The sequence below is a fragment of the Sus scrofa genome, chromosome 13 (genome assembly GCF_054392235.1).
Source record: "Sus scrofa isolate SSC_HxYL_T2T_F1_AM1 chromosome 13, Sscrofa_HxYL_maternal_Yorkshire_Landrace_v2.0, whole genome shotgun sequence".
NCBI lineage: Eukaryota > Metazoa > Chordata > Mammalia > Artiodactyla > Suidae > Sus > Sus scrofa.
Window position 1 is genome coordinate 34,086,095 of NC_139395.1, and position 20,663 is coordinate 34,106,757.

Genomic DNA, 20,663 nt, shown 5'->3' on the forward strand with positions numbered 1-20,663 from the left:
ATTAGATTAAAAACTTGGCCTACGGCTTTACTTAAACTGTCTCTGGCCCTCTCCTCAGAGCATGGACACAGCTGGAACTTCACTAGACCTACTCTGACAAATGCATGTATTTAACCTAGTGCTCACTTTTATTGTACCTCAGAAATCTGTTCAGTGATGTCCTGGAGCCAGTCAGTACCTGCCTAGGAAGTCAAATGTTAAATATCCAGGAATTTTGTGAGTTGGCTGGTGGTTTGAAATTAACCTCGTCCTGGAGCCAGTCAGTACCTGCCTAGGAAGTCAAATGTTAAATATCCAGGAATTTTGTGAGTTGGCTGGTGGTTTGAAATTAACCTCGTGGGAGTATTTATACCTAAGAAATTATAGCAAAGACCACAAATCAGGCTTCCTGCCTCTCCCTCAAACCTGGTTTATCAGCACAACATTCTCTAATTCTTTGGTACATTTTCATTCTTGTTGTTTCAGCTGCTGGCTATTTTCCTGAAGATTCCAACATTAAGTTTTCACTATGTCAAAATCCATTTTGAAAACCACAGACATTAGAATGCCTAAATCAATTCTCCCATTTTATCTGGTTCTCAGGAAAATGAGAACTAGAAAATAAAGTGACTTGCCCAAGTTTCCACAGCTTATCAAAGGCTGGGTCATGACTTAAATCTAAGTCACTTGGTTTTTAGTTGTATTCCATCTGCTTTATTACTTGATAACTTATGTAATCTACTATCATTCAAAAAAAAATTCTCCAGTGACCCCCACCGCCACTTTGATTCCCTCTATAGCTATCCTTCTAATAGTCATTTTTTCCAAGGAAGAGTCAGTATTTATTCCTCTTTAAGACGAATCTTTTCTTTCTATATTTTTGGTCTCTGAAGTATGGGCCTCTATTATTTTTATTCTCAACCTATATTGTTTACAGATGCAGAAGATACTGTCTCAAGAATTTCTCCTTCAACTTCCAGCCTATTGTGCCTATCGATTATCTTCCAATTGTGAAATGCAGCAGCTTTTTCTTAGTATGTTTGGCCATTCTATAGCTTGACAACGCCTTCCTCTTATTAACTCCCTTCCTTCATTCTTACTACAGGGAATTTCCCTTTTGCATCCTGAATGTGGGGAGCTCTAACAGCCAGTCTTCATTCTGATTCTCTTTTCCTCAAAAGCATGACTTCCTTGACAGGGCCTCTCTGATCTAGCCTACCAGGCCCCCAAACCTCTAAATAGCTCTCACTTTTGGTCTTCCTCAAATCTATCAATCATCATGGGCACCAGGCCTTTCTGACTCTAAGTCTGGATTTCTGTAACAGGCCAGATAGTAAATATTCTAGGCTCTGCAGGCCATATGGTGTCTGTCACAACTACTCAACCCTGCCATCGTAGCTCAGCCATAGACAGTGTGCAAACATGTAAGCAGAGCTGTATTCCAATAAAACTTTATAAAACAGATGGCAGGCCAACTCATGCTTCTTTCTCACCATGAGATTGTGATATCACTCTTTTGATAGAAGCAAAAACCCCTTAATGTCCCTTCACTGTCTATAGAATAATGTCTCAAATGCTTAGAAAAAGCTCTAACTCTCCAAACTGATCTTGGAGTACTTGGCAACAAAAGTTCTTTGTCCCTGACACATCTTACGCACACTCCTGATTGCTCACCTACGCCCTAATTCTCCTATTCATACAAAGCATGTGACTCCCTACAAAGCTTTCCACTTAAGTCCTAGCCAAAGAGCTTCTCGGACCTCTTTAGATAATAGCCACTGATCATCCCTACTTGGAATTTGTAGTGGGACTAGCTTTATAGTGCTATTTAACTTTTTCTGTATTTATATTATCTTTGCACCTGGAGCACATAACATATAACCTAGTTTGAGAATAAAGACTATATTTTCAGTCTTGTACCATCAATTAGAACCAAGCCTGAAGTTATGAAAGGCTGAGGAATAAACAAAAAGTTGTTCAGTGAAAGTGCAGGAAAGGTTCCTTAAAGAATAAAGATTTTCTCTTAAGTAAAACTTACCCTGTAATTGGTAGCCAACTCCTTTTTCTCAATGCAAGGGAAGATATGTAAGATCTTCCTTTAATCCCAACCAAGATTTTATTTTTCTTTCCTATAAACTTTCTGACATATCCCACCGCTCTGGACTCAGGCCAGTCATTCCTGGGGGGACCTTTTTTCTCATGCTGACATAATCCAAAGTCAAGATCTGAATTGCTATTTTTTAAAAGAAGACTTCTCTGAGTCTTCTAAGTAGAAATTTCTTTTGATTAGATATAATGTGTGTATAGCTGAATAAAAATGTAGACATGTTTTTATAGTACTCTATATATAGAATTATACTATTCTTTTTCAAAATACTTATATCCTATCAATGGTACTTTACTAAATAATACACGTATGTGTGAATATATATATATATATATATATATCCAAAATACATAATGAAAATTTTACATAAAATTTCTTACATGATAGCCCTAACACAAAAAGTTCAATGTCAAATGTTGATAGCCTCCCATTTCCTTATCTATGGTTAATGGAGATAGAGGAAAGTGGAGCTAAAAATTTGATTCCAGAAGAGAAAGCTGAGAATCATAGGTCCTTTAAAATGCTCTGTTTGCTTTTATGGAATGCCATTAACAGGATATTAGAAAGTGTATACGGGGAGGGTGGAACTCAATTTTTAAAAAAATAATTATGAAACTTGGGAATTGAAAAAAAAAACAATTAACTGGAACCACTTTTCAATGGAATCAATTTATAATTCTACATATCTCACAACTGTAGTTTATTGGAAAAGAATTAACAATATTTGAGCTATTACAATTGAGGCAGCCTTTTCTTAACCTCGCTTATATCTTAGGTGTGCCAGTCATCAAATACAGAACAGAAGAACATAATCAAATTAGATTAATTAGTAGATTAAAAAGCACATCTCCAAACAGAATGACAGTTTGCATAACTGCAAATAGCATTTCGTGGATTGCAAAGGGTCCGACACTGCATGAACTCTTCGGGAGAGAAAATAGAGAAAAAGGGTTAATTTCACAGTCATGCAGTATAGTTAGCTTTCCAACAAATATTGAACCAACTTACTCTCTATTGAGAGTTCCAACACAGGGGACAGCATGCAAAAAGAAAAAAAGAAAAAAAAGAAAAACACACAAATTAGTCGCCATCAATGCCAACTTCCTGTATGGAAGAAAAACACTTAGAAAATAAAAGTGACAAATGTTTTTCAAAGTTTTGTGATAAACTCAAAATAGTTTTTAAAACAAGAGTAAAATGAATAGTATGGAAGACGAGTATGTGATTTTCCTGTTTTTCTCTCTCACTTCCTTGTCAAGGAAATTTAAAAACAAAATATAAACAAAACTACTCTTCTCCAGACCCTACTATCCTTGCGGCTCAACTTCAGGAAAAGAATGTAAGACTAACAGACACCTGCCAAAACTTCTGAACAGTGGCAGCATTTGCTTCCAAAGCACAGTACCTAGAATCTTTCTTTCTTTTTTTTTTAATGGCCGCCCCTATGGCATATGGAAGTTCCCAGGCTATGCGTCAAACTGGAGCTGCACCTGCTGGCCTACTTCACAACCATAGCAAAGCCAGATCCAAGCCTTGTCTGTGACCTACACCACAGCTCATAGCAATCCTGGATCTTTTAACCCACTGAGTGAGGCCAGGAAATGAACCTGTGTCCTCATGGATACTAGTTTGTTTTGTCACTGCTGAGCCACAACTGGAACTCCCTAGAATTTTTCTTTTCTTTATCTCCTCCCACACCCCTTCGAGAAGCAATGCATTCACAAGCTAAATTATTTCTTTGAAGGCTTGAGACAATTACTATTGTTAGGAGCTAAAAAGTAAATATACTACAACTTGTAAATCCCCTAGGTAAGGTGTAAGTTTTGGTCTCCTGATCTTAAGACTGCAGGGAGTTCAGTTGTCTAGAACACACTTCAGGAGACCAGATATGACCTTCTAAGTACGACACTCAACTGTGTCCCATTTTAGTAGTCATGTGTTGAACTCCTAATTTAGCTATTCAAGACACCAAGAGGTGGACTATATAGACCATAAAATGTCAAATTAAAGCATGTACTTTACTGAAGGTGGGTCTTCTCAAGGAGTTCCTTCAGAATCAAATGTCAGAGCCTTAGGGGACAACTTTTGGTATTTGACATTCTTTACATTTGAAGCAAAGAATGAGTCTAGAGCAGTCAAAATAAAAGTCTGCCCTGAATTCCCTAAGTTTTTTCTTTGTCTTTTTTTCAGGGCTACACCCGAGGCATATGGAGGTTCCCAGACTAGGGGTCACATCAGAGCTACAGCTGCTGGCCTACACCATAGCTCACGGCAACACTGGATCCTTAACCCAAGGAGCAAGGCCAGGGATACTAGTCCTCATGGATATTAGGTTCATGAACCGCTGAGCCACGATGGGAACTCTTTTTTTTTTCCTTGTCCAATGTTCATGTAATTTTCATATGTCACTAAATAGCCTTTTCTTTTGAGTATTTTAAAAACCATTTTTAAATGTAAAAACCATTCTTAGCTTGCAGACCGTAGTTTGCTGATCCCCTGTTCCATATAATCCACCCTGGTCATTGACACTAAAATAGAAAATAGGGCCACAACAGGAACTCCCCAAATTCCTTAATTTTTTAAACATTTAAATTTAGTTTTTTAAAAATACAGTGCTTGGTGTGTTTTAAGGGCTTTACATATATTAACTCATTTAACCATTATCATAATCTTATTAACTCTATTTTATAGATTAGGAAAGAAAGGCACACACAGCTAATCAGTGATGGAGGCAGAATCTGAACCCAAGAAACCTAGCACCACTATCCAAATTTGTTATCACTGTATTGTACTGCCTTGCTTAGAAAAATATTAAGAGGCTTTAAATGACACAGTTGCAGCTTTATAGTATAAATTAATGTCATACATATACAGTGATTCCATCACTGGTGTCTGAAGTTTAAGAAGTTGATCAAGTTATGCACACCAAATAATTTCAATTTGCAAACTGTATATATCAATCATATTACTCCTGTCCCAGGAAAAAAAGTGCAGCATCTACTTAAACTGTATTCACAAAGAACTCTTTCCTAGCCCATCTCTTCTGGGATGTCTCTACTATACACTGAAGCTCATCTGATATTTTAGCTGGACTTAGATGCGTATTCTAAAATATATACGAGAAACATTCTGAGGGCTAGAGGTGATCCTAGATGAAAGGAGACTGGGCTGTTGCTCATAACTTGGTTCTCTAAGTATCCTCCTTCTGTGTTGGGGACAGCAGGTGGGCTCAAATGTGTGGGGGAGAAGCGAGAACAACCTGCAGTTATCATGGAAGCCCGATCCAGTCCAGAGGCTGTTAACACAAAGGCTGAAATGTTGACTTCACCTTACAAGGACATGGGAAAACCCACTTACCCAAGCTCATGTATGAGGTGTTTCCTAAACAATATGGCCCATTCTGGGGGCAAGGCTTCAGACAGTTTCAAACCTATGAACTTTCAGGATGTTGAGGTTACAGATAAGTGATTTCAACTTAGAGTGGAGAGCAAAGACAAGTGTCCCTGATAGCCTATTTCGAGGATATGAGGAAAAGCATGTGGCATATATGGGGAAATGAATGTAGTTTTCAGGCTGGGTTAAGAGTGAGAACGGAAGACAAGTAGTCACAGAAGGGTTTTAAAAGTTAGTAGAGAAGATTTATCTTTTAGAAAAATTATTCGAGGAGTTCTAAATATGGCACAGTGGGTTAAGAATCTGACCGCAGGGGCTCAGGTCGCTGTAGAGGTGCAGGTTCTATCCCCAGCCCAATATGGTGGGTTAAAGAATCCAGTGCTGCTGCAGCTGTGATACAGCTCCCATCTGTGGCCTGGATTCAACACCTGGCTCCAAAACTTCTATATGTCTCAGGTGTGGTCATAAAAATAAAAAAAAATTATTCTAAGGATGCAGTGTGGAGAAGAATTTAGGGACAGGAGATGGGGAGAAGGTGCAGCAGGTCAAAGATGACTGTGCCTTGAATGCTATGAGAATGGAGAGATATTTAGAAGGCAGAATTAATTAGGATTGAGTAAATTTCTAGAATACTGCCCAAATTCCTCACTTGAGCAAAGAGGGCATGGTGGTTTTTCCAGTGAGATAAAGCAATGCAGAAGGAAGAATAGTTCTGAGGTTTAAGATGAGCAAAGGCATGACTAAGTAAGCATAGGAGAAAAATATGAGCTAGAAGTATCATTTGAAAGTCACCAGGATTAAGCTACAGATAAGGTACAGAGTGAAAAAGGACGGCATAGGGCAATCTCTAAGCAATACCAACATCAGTAAAACAAGCAGAGAGATAGGTATCTGAAAAGAAAAAGAACTGGTATGAGGGAGATTGGATCAGGCACAACAGAAAACACCTCTCTCCCACACAGAAAAGACAGACTGAATAAACTCACAACAAAGTTGGAAACAAAAACAAAAACAAAGAACGGATGTCAAACAGCAAACTGAAATTTCTGAGAATTCCTGGAAGATCAAACAGATGACCATATTAGCAGAAATGAGAGTACATGTTTATGTGGCTACCAACAACTTTAAGGTGAGACCTCCTTCCATTTCCATAGAAGAAAAGGAGGTACAAAGAATGGCTGAAGTTTGCTGATTTGGGGTCAGGAAATGGAGCTTCTGCTGGATGGCTTCTACTTTCTAGGTAAACTAAGAGAGCTGGACATAGGTTTGGGGCATGAGATGGGTGAAGAGGTGAACACGGCTGGAGTCTTGAGAGACACCATTTGACACTGTCTCCATGGCAGACAGAGGAGAAAAACAAGAAGACGATGCAAGGCAGCACTGAGCATTTAGACAAAAATCACAGATCAGAAATAGAGAAACAGGAATTAACAGGGCTGACTTCACCTAGCAGGGGCTAACACATTGTTTCCCTTCAATAGTCTTAACCTTCATGCCTGAGCATGAGCAGAGGTTCTTGAACATATTTCTATTTTAGTGTCAATGACCAGGGTTGACTATATGTAACAGGGGTCAACAAACAAATGACTGCGAGCTAAGCATGGTTTTTACATTTAAGAATGGTTTTTAAAAAACTCAAAAGAAAAGGCTATTTAGTGATACATGAAAATTACATGAACTTTAAAATTTAGTAGTTTTATTACAAATCAGCCACGGTCATTTGTTTATATATTATCTATAGATGCCTTTGTGTTATAATGGCAAAGCTCAGTAGTCATGATAGAGATCATTATGGCCCATAAAGCTGCAAATATTTACTACCTGGCCTTTTACAGGGAAAAAAGGAAAAGGCTGATTCCTGATAAAGAACAAAGTTTTACGTGGAAAGAAAAGAAAATATCAAAAACAGGTGCTTGATGCTGAAGATTGGACTGTTAGTACTTTATAAAGGGGGGGGGAGGGAGTTCCTGCTGTGGCACAAAGTGATCAGCAGTGTCTCTGCAACACTGAGATGAAGGTTTGATCCCTGGCCTGCATAGTGGGTTAAGGGATCCGGCGTTGCTCAGCTGTGGCACAGATGGCAATTGTAGCGTGGATCTGATCCCTGGCCTGGGAACTCCAAATGTGCTGTGGGGTAGCCAAAAAAAAAGGGGGGAAAAAAGGTGGGATATAACTGCTACTTTAATAATATCAGGATATAATTAAAAAAGAAACACCTCAATTCGAACACTGACATTTTATTTTATTTTTTATTTTTAGTCTTTTTGCCTTTTCTAGGGCCGCTCCCTCGGCATACGGAGGCTCCCAGGTTAGCGGTCTAATTGGAGCTGTAGCCACTGGCCTCCGCCAGAGTCACAGCAATGTAGGATCCGAGCTGCGTCTGCGATCTGGACCACAGCTCATGGCAACGCCGGATCCTTAACCCACTGAGCAAGGCCAGAGATCAAACCCGCACCTCATGGTTCCTAGTCAGATTCGTTAACCACTGTGCCATGATGGGAACTCCTGAACACTGACATTTTAAACTCAGCCCAGTATGATGACATATCCAGCTTATTCTTAATGAAATTAATTATTGGCAGAACCTCTGATGGACAATCACCAAACAAAAACAAATTAACAAAAAATCTTCCCTTTACATTTGTATTCACTGAGCTAATAAAAAACTGAAAACCAAGCCAAACAAACAATGGCATATGGAGCAAAAAGAATTGTATGTTGTTATAAAATCCCATAAAAAAAAAAAAAACAAAAAACAACAACCCAAAAGTCCCCTCTCTGACAAATCAAGACAGGCTTGTAGCTGGTTCTCAACATCTAATAAGGGAGGCCAAACATTTGTGATCAGTTAAGCTCTTTCACTAACATCAAACTTAGCTTTCCTATTTGATCTGCAAGTGACTTAAAACTTTTTAAAACATTTATCTAATTTTTCCTTCCAGAGACTAAAAAGAAATGTTCCCCTTTATTACTGTGTAAACCCTAGAATCCAACCAAATTGCATTACTGTCCTCACAAAAAATAAACAACTATGACCTCAAAAATAACCCAGCCTCAGTCTTATAACTTCCAGTAGAGAAGAATTACATCACTTGAAGATGTTTTAAAACTCTATCTTGGAGTTCCTGTAGTGGCTCAGTGGTTAATGAACCCAACTAGGATCCATAAGGATGTGGGTTCAATCCCTGGCCTCATCAGTGGGTTAGCAATCTGGTGTTACTGTGAGCTATGGTGTAGGTCACAGACGTGGCTCAGATCTGGCATTGCTGCCACTGTGACATAGGCCGATGGCAGTACCTCTGATTCAACTCCTAGCCCAGGAACCTCCATATGCTGCAGGGGCGGCCCTAAAAAGCAAACAAAACAAAACAAAACAAAAAAATTCTATTTTAAAAGCTATATAGATTATTAATTAAAATAACATTTAATAAAACAGGTCCATCCAGATCACAATTGTTTTGTCCTTTGGCTCATACCACCAACAAAAAATATCAAGAGCTAACGTGTTCAGAATTTATGGAAATTATCACATTAAAGCAATCTCTACAGCTGTAATAGTTAGTGGTAGTGCTATCAGTATAACACTGTATAGTTATCTACATGTTCAGTTTGAAAGTTATAAATTTAGGATACTTTACCCTGTGTTTAATGGAATTTTGCATTCTTGGATAAAATAAATATACCTTCTGATAAAAGGATAATATTTGAAAATTATTGTTTTAAAGTGTAAGCAATTTATAACACTTAGTTGTATTTCAGTTTATGTATAAAGGGGAATTTTATTATTTTTTTTGTCTTTTGTCTCTTTAGGGCCACACCCGAGGCATGTGGAGGTCCCCAGGCTAGGGATCTAATTGGAGCTGTAGCTGCTGGCCTACACCAGAGCCACAGCAAAGCGGGATCCGAGCCATGCCTGCGACCTACACCACAGCTCACGGCAACGCTGGATCCTTAACCTGCTGAGTGAGTCCAGGGATCAAACCTGAATCCTCATGAATGCTAGTTGGATTCTTTTCCACTGCGCCATGATGGGAACTCCGAATTTTAGTATCTTTAAGTAGTGTCACAAGTAATGAAAATATTGAAAACAGAAAAAAAAAAAAAACCCAAGGAGGAAATGACATGTGCAACAATAAAATGAAGACAATAAAAAGAAAACCAGTAAAGTGAAATTTATTAATATTTTTCTTATGATTTCTTTCTCAGTTAAGTTAGAAATTCACATGTAGACACCTGGTGTCCTAAAGAAAGATACTGAAAAAAGTTTCACCATTGCCAAACACACTGCTGAAAACAGAATAAATGAATACATTGAACAACAGTACTATCCATCAAGGTAAAGCATAATTTCACAGTATACATGCAGATTATGCATAAATACTTTAATAAACTATGGTTGAAGCCATATTTTGTGTTTTTGTGTTATTTAATGGCAATTCTTTTCTACAAAATTGCTCTTTCAAGATAAGAGAATATTTACATTAATAGAGAAAACTGAATAAAAAGTTATAAACTTTTTTCAACTTAGCCCAATTATTTCCTTTACAAGTAGTAAAACGTTTTTAGTAATTCAAATACTCACCCTAACTGCGTAAGAGTTGTGCTTGTCACTGTGTCTTTCAGTTTATAGTCTTAGATAATCTTTCTTTGGAAAAGCTTAAATGGTTACCAAAGAGCAATTTCTAAATTATGAATGCTATCAAGTACTTAATTTCAATTATGTTTGAAATGATCATTACCATCTTAGGGCATTAATAAAACAAAAAATGGCTTACAGTTTTTTGTTATTATTTCACTTTTTTGGGGGGGAGGGATAGCAATATACAAATGACACCCTATAGGAGTAATCTTAAATACTAAAACATACCTTGCCATGAGGATCAGCAAACATTCTTGTGAAAATTTCACATAATCTTTTCAGTTCAACTCGACTGTCAAAATAATAAAGTGGCTAATTAATACCTTGCTGTAGGAAAAAAATCATTTAAAAGTGACCTTAACATATAACTGAACTTAAAACAAAAGCTAAAAAAAAAAAAAAAAAAATCAGCCCTTAAAAATTAAGAAATTTTTGTGATTTACTAGTCAGGGCTAAATACGAATTCACTAAATGCAACAATAATTGTTTTTACATACACTATTGTACAGGTTGAAAGTTGTATGAAAATAAATATAACAATATTTCATTAATGTAGCATGACAGAGGAACCTATACAAATGACATTCCTAGTACAAGAATCTTATCCTTTTAAATGCTAAGATGTTTTCTTAAATTTTGCCACCTGAGGGCTAAAATCTTTCTAAACTACGATACTGTCTTAACATTTAAAATGATATACTGAACCTAATACGAACGTAATCTTGATGGAGTTGGGAACACTATGATGCTTTACTGCAGTGATTCATTAACAGCCATATGCAAAGATTAAAATATGTTAGGTAGTACACAGATAAACATTTAATCATATGGTTCTAATACTTTCTAAAACAAACACACAACTAGTACATTGAACCCTGATTTCAGATATCAAGTCAGGGAGTAGTCCTCTATTTTCCACTACACTTGAACTTAAGAATTATCTGAGGGGAGTTCCCGTCGTGGCTCAGTGGTAAATAAATCTGACTAGGAATCATGAGGTTTTGGGTTCGATCCCTGGCCTCGCCCAGTGCATTAAGGATCTGGCATTGCCCTGAGCTGTGGTGTAGGTCGTAGGTGCGGCTCGGATCTGGCATTGCTGTGGCTCTGGTGTAGGCCGGTGGCTACAGCTCCAATTAGACCCCTAGCCTGGGAACCTCCACATGCCATGGGTGTGGCCCTAGAAAAGACAGAAAGACAAAAAAAAAAAAAGAAAAAAAAGAGAATTATCTGAGGGAGTTCCCTTCATGGCTCAGTGGTTAATGAACCTGATTAGGATCCATGAGGATGAGGGTTCGATCCCCGGCCTCGCTCGGTGGGTTAAGGATCCAGTGTTGCTGTGAGCTGTGGTGTAGGTCGCAGGCACGGCTTGGATCTAGCGTTGCAGTGGCTGTGTTGTAGGCCAGCAGCTGTAGCTCTGATTGGACCCCTAGCCTGAGAACCTCCATATCCGGCAGGTGCGGCTCTTAAAGGGATATATTATAGAAGTTTAGAACATGACATGGGTAAAGACAATAACAAATTTAGCGAGGAAAGCAAGCAAAAGTCATTGGGAAAGGAAACCAAATCAACCCAACTGAAAACCAATATAAACTTTGGTCAGGGACATTCACTCCAAGTCCATTTCATATCACACCAAGATTCAAATATTACATGAACACCAAGAATGTACCTTCATTTTTGAGTGACCATAAATATTCTTTCATCTCAATGGAAAAGTTACCAGGAAAGAATTTTAGTAAGTGACCCATCTTTAATATTATGTATATTTTACTTATTTTCATTTAAAAATTAGTAACATTTTTCATTTAACTTCTATTTATGAATAAAAAGTATCCTTTCAGAATGTTCCTTTATTTTAAATTTTTCAAAATTATTATTATTATTTTTTTGTCTCTTTGTCTTTTCTTGAGCCACTCCCACGGCATATGGAGGTTCCCAGGCTAGGGGCCTAATTGGAGCTGTAGCCACTGGCCTCTGCCAGAGCCACAGCAACTCGGGATCCAAGCTGTGTCTGTGACCCACATCACAGCTCACAGCAATGCCAGATCCTTAACCCAATGAGCAAGGTCAGAGATCAAACCCTCAACCTCATGGTTCCTAGTCAGATTCGTTAACTACTGCGCCACCACGGGAACTCCTCAGAATGTTTCTTTAAATAGAGAAAGTTAATTAAAAAAAATTTTTTTGGCCACATTTGCAGAATGCAGAAATTCCTGGGCAGGGATTGAACCTGTGCCATAGCAGTGACCAAAGCCACAGCAGTAACAATGCCAGATCCTTAACCTGCTAGGCTACCAGGGACCTCTTAAAAATTCAAAAAGTGAGTATAGATGATCCTAAAGAATTAAAGTGTGGGAAGATATTTTGATGCCCCTTCTGAATTCAGGGCATGTATGATCCCATACAGGTACCTTTAGAGTGTTATGAAAACAAACTCAAGTCGAAAAGTGCTAACGAGACAAGGACTTTTATTACTTATTATTTTTCATTTTGGCCATACCCATGGTATATGGAAGTTCCCAGGCCAGAGATCAAATCAGAGCTACAGCTATAACCTATGCCACAGCTATGGCAATGTCGGATCCTTAACCTGCTGGGCCACAGTGGGAACTCCAGGACAATTATTTTAAAAACAACACAACTCACCTTAGCGTTCTCTGATTTTTTAATAAGTTCTGCAGACCCAGAAGACCTTCTTTCCTTTCTGACCAGTTGGAACTAGCACATCTATTGAGGACTTCTGCCACATCCTCTGTCTGCCGCATGTATGTAGGAATACTACCATTCCGAGAGCTATAGGAGCGCTCTGAGCAAGCACTGGACGCATCGCTGTTGGCATCGTCATCTGAATGCATCCCGTATGATTCATATCTTCTTCGAGCAGGTTTTTTCTGTTACACATAATGATTCTCATTAGTGGCAGCTAAAATAATATACTAGTATTTCACAATTTTACTGACCATAAAAGAATTTTTTGTTTTAAAATCAGTGCAAAGCATGCTCCTAATCGTTGTAATAATAAAATGTCAACATTTAGTTTTTCTTCAGAAAACATGTTTTAGGAGTTAGTAGAAGATGAAATATTCTTTAACTATGGGGAGTGGTAGAAGCAGAATAAGTCTACTATATGGAAGTCAGATATGTAAAGTGGGGAATGCTCAAACATGGGATTTTTCCTTTTCTTCTTCCTTTTCGTGGAAAACTAAGAACTACTAGAGTATAAATGAATAGACTCTGTACTAAATATCTGAGTTGTTAAGAAAAAATTATTACCCTTTTAAAGATGAGAATGGATCAGAGTATGGGCAATGGATTAGAAAAACATGTTTCCCCGTTGTAAAGTTCTATTTTTTTCTGTCTCTCTACCTTCTCTTTCCTCTATATTCTTCTTTTACTTCCACTATTACTTCTCTTGCCTCTCTTTCTTCCCTTGTACCTACCCTGATGTCTCCTACAGAAGTAAAATACAAATAATGATGAGAGCCTGTTTTCATCTACTACTATTACTTTTAGGAGGCAAGCTCCTGGAGGGTCCTCCATGTTTTTCCCTAATGTGTCCATATTATTTCAATATCTGTGAGAAAGCATATATATTAATTAATTTAATTTGTTTTCTGGCTGCACTCACAGCATGCATAAGTTCCTGGGCTAGGGATAGAACCCAGACCACAGCAGTGACAATGCCAGATCCTTAAGCTGCTAGGCCACCAGGGAACTCCTGAGAAAGTGTATTTAGAGTCCTTTGATTTCTTTACATCTGAAGCTTATTATTTAATAAATGTAACTACTAGTTATACCTTGAATATTAAAAATGAAAGCAGAGAGAATAAATATCTTATTTGATATTTCCTTGGAAGAACTGGAAATAAATCTTTCTGTAATCTGACATCTGAATTTAGGCTGGTGAGCAGTAAAGATATTTCTGTGAAATATGTTTAAGCACAATAATTTAACACAGTTCTAGGTGACTTAAATTCTCCAAAAAGTGTAAAATCTAAAAGAAGTATCACTTGAACTTAATTCAAAATAGTTTTATAATGATATTTCCATCACTAAGCTGATTTAATTTAGAGATACCAACTTAATTTAGAACGGCAAAAATGTGATATTTCCCCAGGATGTGTTGGGCCCCAGGATCAGTTCTGTCACAGACATCAGTGTGAATGTTCACCTCACTTGTACAAAGCAGTTAGGCTTAAAGGATAAGAACCCCCTCAGGACACTCTATTCAAGCACTATCTCTCTACTGATAATCATATATACCGAAAAATGATATGTGTCTAAGATTTTATTACTTTTACTTGAATTTTTCTTATAGAACACTATTATCTGTTAAACTGATGAAGGAAAGAAAAAAAGTTATGATATCAGAAGATGTCAGAAAATAGCAATGTCTATACCTTAGTCCGTATGTCTCCTAAGAGCTGAAAGCAGTAGATTTTTAAAGAGAAAAATTGAAAATAATGAAGAACATTTTGCTAAACAGCACAATGAAGTAGGCATAAATAATGCCCCAATCAGAAACATTGTTTTAATATATAGATACATTAAGAATGGCTTATTAGCCAACTATATCTTTAATCTTGTCAATATCCTTTAGTCCAAAGAGAAATGTCTAAGTTATAGAAATAGTCCATTAACCAGTTTTCCCAAAGAAACTCAAGTCTTCTTCCTGTTTGCATCCTTTTGTCATTTCCAAAGTTAATTTTATTTCCATGATTTTCCTTTAGGTCTAACTAGGCTTAAAAGTTGGATAGATTTTTCCTAAAAATTGATAGTAATAACTGGAGTAGCTATGCTATGCAAATAAGGGAAGTAGAGAGAATCAAATTATTGTTTCAGTTTTTAGTCCTGGTGGCTGAATATTCCTCACATAATTTGAATACAACATCTCAGTATTATAATAGTTCAAGAATAATCCATTCAGTTCCTAAAATTTATGTGAGCAGGATTTAATTAGTAAATCATCCATTTAAAATAAATTAGAAAACATGATTTGAGAAATACACTGATGATGAATAGTAAATTTAAAATGTATGACTAATTTAATATCATCAGAACATGATGTGATCAATATATCCCAAGTTCAAGAGAAAAAAGTTCCTACTTAGTTATATTAGTTCATACAAAAATAATCAAATGGCTAAGAAAAAGAGAAAAATTCAGCACATACAGACTGTTAGAGCAGAACTATACACATGATTACATTTAATATATTATAGCTATGACCAATATGTTTAAAAACTTGTTTTTCAAATATATGTAGCAAATATTGTATCAACACTGGTTAAGAGGTGATATGCAGTTTTAAAAGGCATAATGTGTTTTTTAATTTCAAAGCAAAGATGATGCCTTTTATGGGTTCTGGAACTAATAAGTGAATGCTTCTTAAATATAGACTTAATATCACAATTTGAAATATCATATTGAATTGGGATGGGAAACTGGTAAAAGGAATTACAAACACTGTTTCGAATACTTCTTTCTTTCTTTCCTTCTTTTGGTTTTGCCTTTTCTTGAGCCACTCCCGTGGCATATGGAGGTTACCAGGCTAGGGGTCCAGTTGGAGCTGTAGCCGCTGGTATACGCCACAGCCACAGCAATATCAGATCTGAGCTGCTTCTATGAGCTACACCACAGCTCAGGGCAATGCCAGATCCTTAAGCCACTGAGTGAGGCCAGGGATTGAACCTACGTCCTCATGGATTCTAGTCAGATTCTTTTCTTCTGAGCCAGGACGGAAACTTCTCTTTCATGATTTTAACTGAGAAAAACAATAGTGATATACGTACAGCAGTTTTTGTTTGTTTTGGCTGCACCCCTGGCATATGGAAGTTCCCAGATCAGGGATCAAACTCAGGTCACAGCAGGAACAACACTGGGTCCTTAACCCACTGCGCCACCACAGTGGGAACTACTGTATAGCATTCTTCTGACAAACTATTATGGATCTATAGACCATGTTTTTATTTTTGGCCATGCCTATGGCATGCAGAAGTTTCAGGTCAGAGACTGAATCTGTGCCAAAGCCACAACCTGAGCCATAGCAGTGGCAACACCAGATCCTTAACTTGCTGCACTACCAGGGAACTCATATAGATTATGTTTTCAAACCTCACTGTTGAATGTGTCATACATAAAGAGCCAGAAAGACATCTTGAAGGTGTACTTTTTCTCAGTGCAAGAAATACAAATAAGTGAAAGACTAAACAAAATTTTACCCCAAACTAAAACAATCCCTAAATATTCAAGGTTAGAGCTAGCCTTGAAATTATATGCTTGTTGTGTACATATTTATATACTAAACTATCTGCCCTTATTCTCAATGTATTATAGTGCATAAAAACATCACCACATTAACAATACCAATATTTATATTCCTGGCATCCCATCAATTACTATGGGCTCTGACTTAAAAACCTGACCAATTAATAAAGATCAAGAATTAATCACACAGTTTTGCTTTTACACTGCCAACATTTGATCTTCCTAGATGTAATCCACATGAATTTTCCCATCTCCTTTCCCACAAGGTGGACTGACTCACTCATACAATAATTTCATAACTTGAACATCTATAATGTTAAGGAAATGGAGAAAAGTACCAAGGCATCAGCTACTGCCTCCTCCACGTCGGAACCTGTGTTCAGGACTCTCATGGCACTGACAGAGGATGACAGTCGGCTTGACTGGCTGATCCCATACCCCGGACCTAATTCATCAGAAGAAGGAAAACAGCATTGAGAGAGTCATAAATGTAACAGTGTCAGATTGGAGACTTTAAGATCCTTAAGGGGAGGAAAAAAAAAAAAAAAAAAAAAAAACCAATGGGGCAAAGCATTTTAAAAGCAATACTGTATTCCCTCGGTACATTTAGTTTTGGTCAAATAAAAGGGTAAGACAATTAAAATCAATGACATTGTGTAGGAAGTAAATTTAAAGAATAGTAGTGACAATACATTTGTGACCAGAAGACAGAAGAAAGCATGGCTGGCCAGCTAAGTAAGGGCTTGCAAGTCTACAGCCCTGTCCAGCTCTATCAGTCAGGCAAATCTCATCCATTTGGTTGAGCCAGAGAACAGCCCAGAACAAAGACCAATCCTCAAACCAGAAACAATTAGGGACCTCAATGAAGCCACACCAGGAATTTACAAGGGAAAACCCCTCCAAGTATTATCTCTTCTCCTTCACGACAGGCTGATTCATTCTAAAACTAAGACATATCATTTGATAATTGTTAAGCACCTAGAATGTGCCCAACATTCTGAGGTATGTACAGACAAACCATAGATGCCTTCTTCTCCTCAACTACTCTCTATACGATCATTTACTATTAAAACACTTCATCCACCATTTTGGTTTTTTTTTTTTTAAACATGTATACAAAGATGAAGTACATAACTAAGAACATAAAACAATTCTATATTTTAAAATGACATAACTTAGGTTACACAAAAGAAAAATGTCCATCTGCCAGTGAGAAAAAGCTCAAAATAAGATTGCTGAAGGGAAAAAAGTTACTTAGGGGAAAATTAAAAAAAAAAAAAGAAAAAAAACCCACACAAATGACTTATCCTCCAACAAATTAAATGTAAACAAAAACAAATCAATTTTAAAACATGATCATTCAATGGAAACTGAAAAGGACAAAAATCTGAGATGAATGCACAGATGATAGTGAAAATGTACTCATCCTTCACCTGAGGCCCCATACACATCGGGGGCGTAGAGGGCACCAGTAGATCTGGAATGGTGTCTGGAGGCTGGAATAACAGGACCATACAAACCTCATCTATTACTATAGAAACAAGGAATAATGGCAGCACTATAGTCAGGCAAGGAGAGTTAGTTAACAATGGTATTATTATTGAATAGTTCAGGATCAGATTATTGCCAAATAGGGCAACTGAACATTAGCATTCGAACACCATTCTTGACACACAACAGATCTTACGCCTAAGGGGACAGACATAAGCTCACAGGAGACAAAAAAAGCAAGTATTCAAATGGAAGGAAATGTCAAAAGTACAAGCATGAAACAAAGAAATGAACATTGTCGTTAAAAAAAAAACCACTATGGTAACTAGTAACCAATAATAATAATCTCTTCTAATCCTGAACCCATTGAGCAGCTGCTACCAATCAATTTTACAAAATAGGTAAACTAAAGCATAAGGAAGGTTACTTAATTTGTTCAAAGCCATACCTCAGTATCTGTACTCTTTCAAGGCCTTTGCTCTAAAACAGTACACATACTATCTTCAGATTGTTTAAAAGATAACATACTTCATTTATGTTAAGATAAACATTTGCTATAATGGTTTATAGAACATAAGTTCTACATTAAGTAGGGTTTTTTTTTTTTTTTTTTGCTGCACCCGAAGCATGTGGAAGTTCCCAGGTGAGGGACTGAACCCATGCCACAACAATGACCTGAGCCACAGCAATGACAACACTTGATCCTTAAACTGCTGAGCCACCAGGAAACTCCTTGGTTTTTTAAATATCAGAGCACATTTGAACACCAAAGAAACAGTATTAATAATTTAATAAAAAAAATCCCTAGAAACATGTGATTATTCCTATATTTATGACATCTCTCTAAATCTAAATTTAGTATATTTAAAAATTTAGATCTTAAAATCATGATTTTCATAACATCACAAAGTGAGTCTTTCTTAAACAAACCAGGAAAAATTCATTTTATTATTTAATGAAACATACTTAAAAGTTACTGTTTCAGAGATATTAATTAGGACAGTTAAAATACTTTTATTACATGAATTACCCTTTCCTTTGCCACAGGACCTTAATGAATAAGAAAATGACCAAAAGTTTGAAAGGATTAAAGAGAGAATGTTGCATAAAATGTTTAATCAGACCCTGAAAGGTGACTGGTATCATCAGCAAAACACGGTAATATATAGTTTTAACTTTACCAACAGAAATAATTTCTAAAATGATGAGAAAGTGTTGAAACTATATGGAAATACTTTAATAGAGGAAAAACTTTGAAAACCAATTGAAATCAATAGCTTTCTATGGCTGAAGATAACACTGATTTGCCTGTAATAATGTAAGCCTTATTCTGAATCTTGGTTCTAGGAATAGATGGACACTAAGAGTGCAAGTTCCAGAGTTCACCTCTGCTTAGCTCTGACTTACTTCTGGTATTTTAGGGCCTTTCCATGGGCCTTGTGTTACAAGTGAATAAACGGCAAGCTATGGGATTCATCTGCTGAACAGCAATATTCAAGTCAGAGGAGGCAGAAGGATTCACCAAATAAAGACAGCAGAATGCTGGTGAATACAGCAGAAAATGGAATGTAAAGCACAGTCTGGTCTCTGGGAACGCTATCTTCATCCCTGTGTGATAAACAGGGCTATAAAATCTAATTCTTCTAAAACCGTATGATTAAAAGGTTTAACTACCTTTAACCCAAACAGGATGTTTCATTACAATTGAAAAAACTGTCTCTTTCGATAATAAAATGTAAATGATTTAAATGGTCAAGTGGTGGCTTCAAGATAAATCTAGAAAAGTAATGGCTAAACAATCTTTTTAAAAACAGGGAGAACATGTTTATATTTTAAGTAATTAGAAGTTGGTTATAAACATCCTTCAATCTCTATGATATAGGTTTAAACAGTACAGAAACATATTTTTGTTTCTTCTTGAAATGTCAGGTTTTCTACTAATGCCACATTAGATCTTAAAAAATTTAAGATCCCTGCTAATAATGTGTAATACAACTAATGGTAGGGTAGGCAAGCAAGTTTCAAGTAGAAGATGTGGACGAGCAGGAGCAGCAGCAGTGCTGGGTGGCAGTGATGATGACCACAACGACCATGTGCTCACGGTGTGCCAAGCTCTGCTCTGAGGAATCCCAGGTACTGAACAGCTACAGAGCTGGGGTATCAGCCATGCCAAGTGACCCTAGAACACATGCTTTTAGACTACCACACACCTACCCTGCTACTTTCAGCTCTTCAAGGAGGTATGCTTATGTTATGCCAATGTAGCATTTATTTCATTTTTTAAACATATATGCATGAGGATGTACCATGTGTATATGTATATATATATATATGTATGTATGTGTATGCGTACACACACATACACAGACACTCTACAGACTAAGCCTAGTGTATTTTGCATGTCAACTAAATATATCTTTGGTAAAGTATAGAAAGGGAAACTCTGTGGCACCTGAGACTGGAACACCAACATGGGTTGAAGAGACTCCTGTTTGTGCCCACAGCTCAAAGGGTCAGTACAGGATAGTCTAGTAGTGATATATTTGAGCCAATGGCCTAAAGAACAGGAGATTCATTTCTAGAAATTCTATACTAACATGTCTATTGAAGGAAATAGTAATTCCAACAGATAACAAATAGAACTGTGTTCTACTTAAGTGTCACGAAGTCTGAAGCAAAACTTACTAAGTATTACAGTAACCCGCATTTTTGCAGAATTAAAGAAAACACTTGAAATGGTCATAGGTAAGTGCACAGAAACAAAATACTAGTTAAAATGCTGAGGAC

General features: G+C 37.0%; 1 protein-coding gene across 50 annotated transcripts in view; it reads right to left on the reverse strand.

Annotated features, from left to right (window-relative positions):
- Positions 1-20,663, reverse strand: part of CLASP2 (cytoplasmic linker associated protein 2) — a 205,172-nt gene that overhangs the window by 48,875 nt on the left and 135,634 nt on the right. For 15 of the 50 annotated variants that reach the window (XM_084987576.1, XM_084987575.1, XM_084987573.1 and 12 more), the window contains 3 exons: positions 16,724-16,830; positions 12,765-13,009; positions 10,347-10,410 (listed from right to left, as the gene is read on the reverse strand). In XM_084987576.1, coding sequence (XP_084843702.1) covers positions 10,347-10,410; positions 12,765-13,009; positions 16,724-16,830 — 416 coding nt within the window. Of the gene's footprint in view, positions 1-10,346; positions 10,411-12,764; positions 13,010-14,518; positions 14,543-16,723; positions 16,831-17,818; positions 17,882-20,663 lie in introns of all 50 variants that reach the window. The other 35 variants (XM_084987545.1, XM_084987553.1, XM_084987549.1 and 32 more) reach the window with 3 other exon arrangements.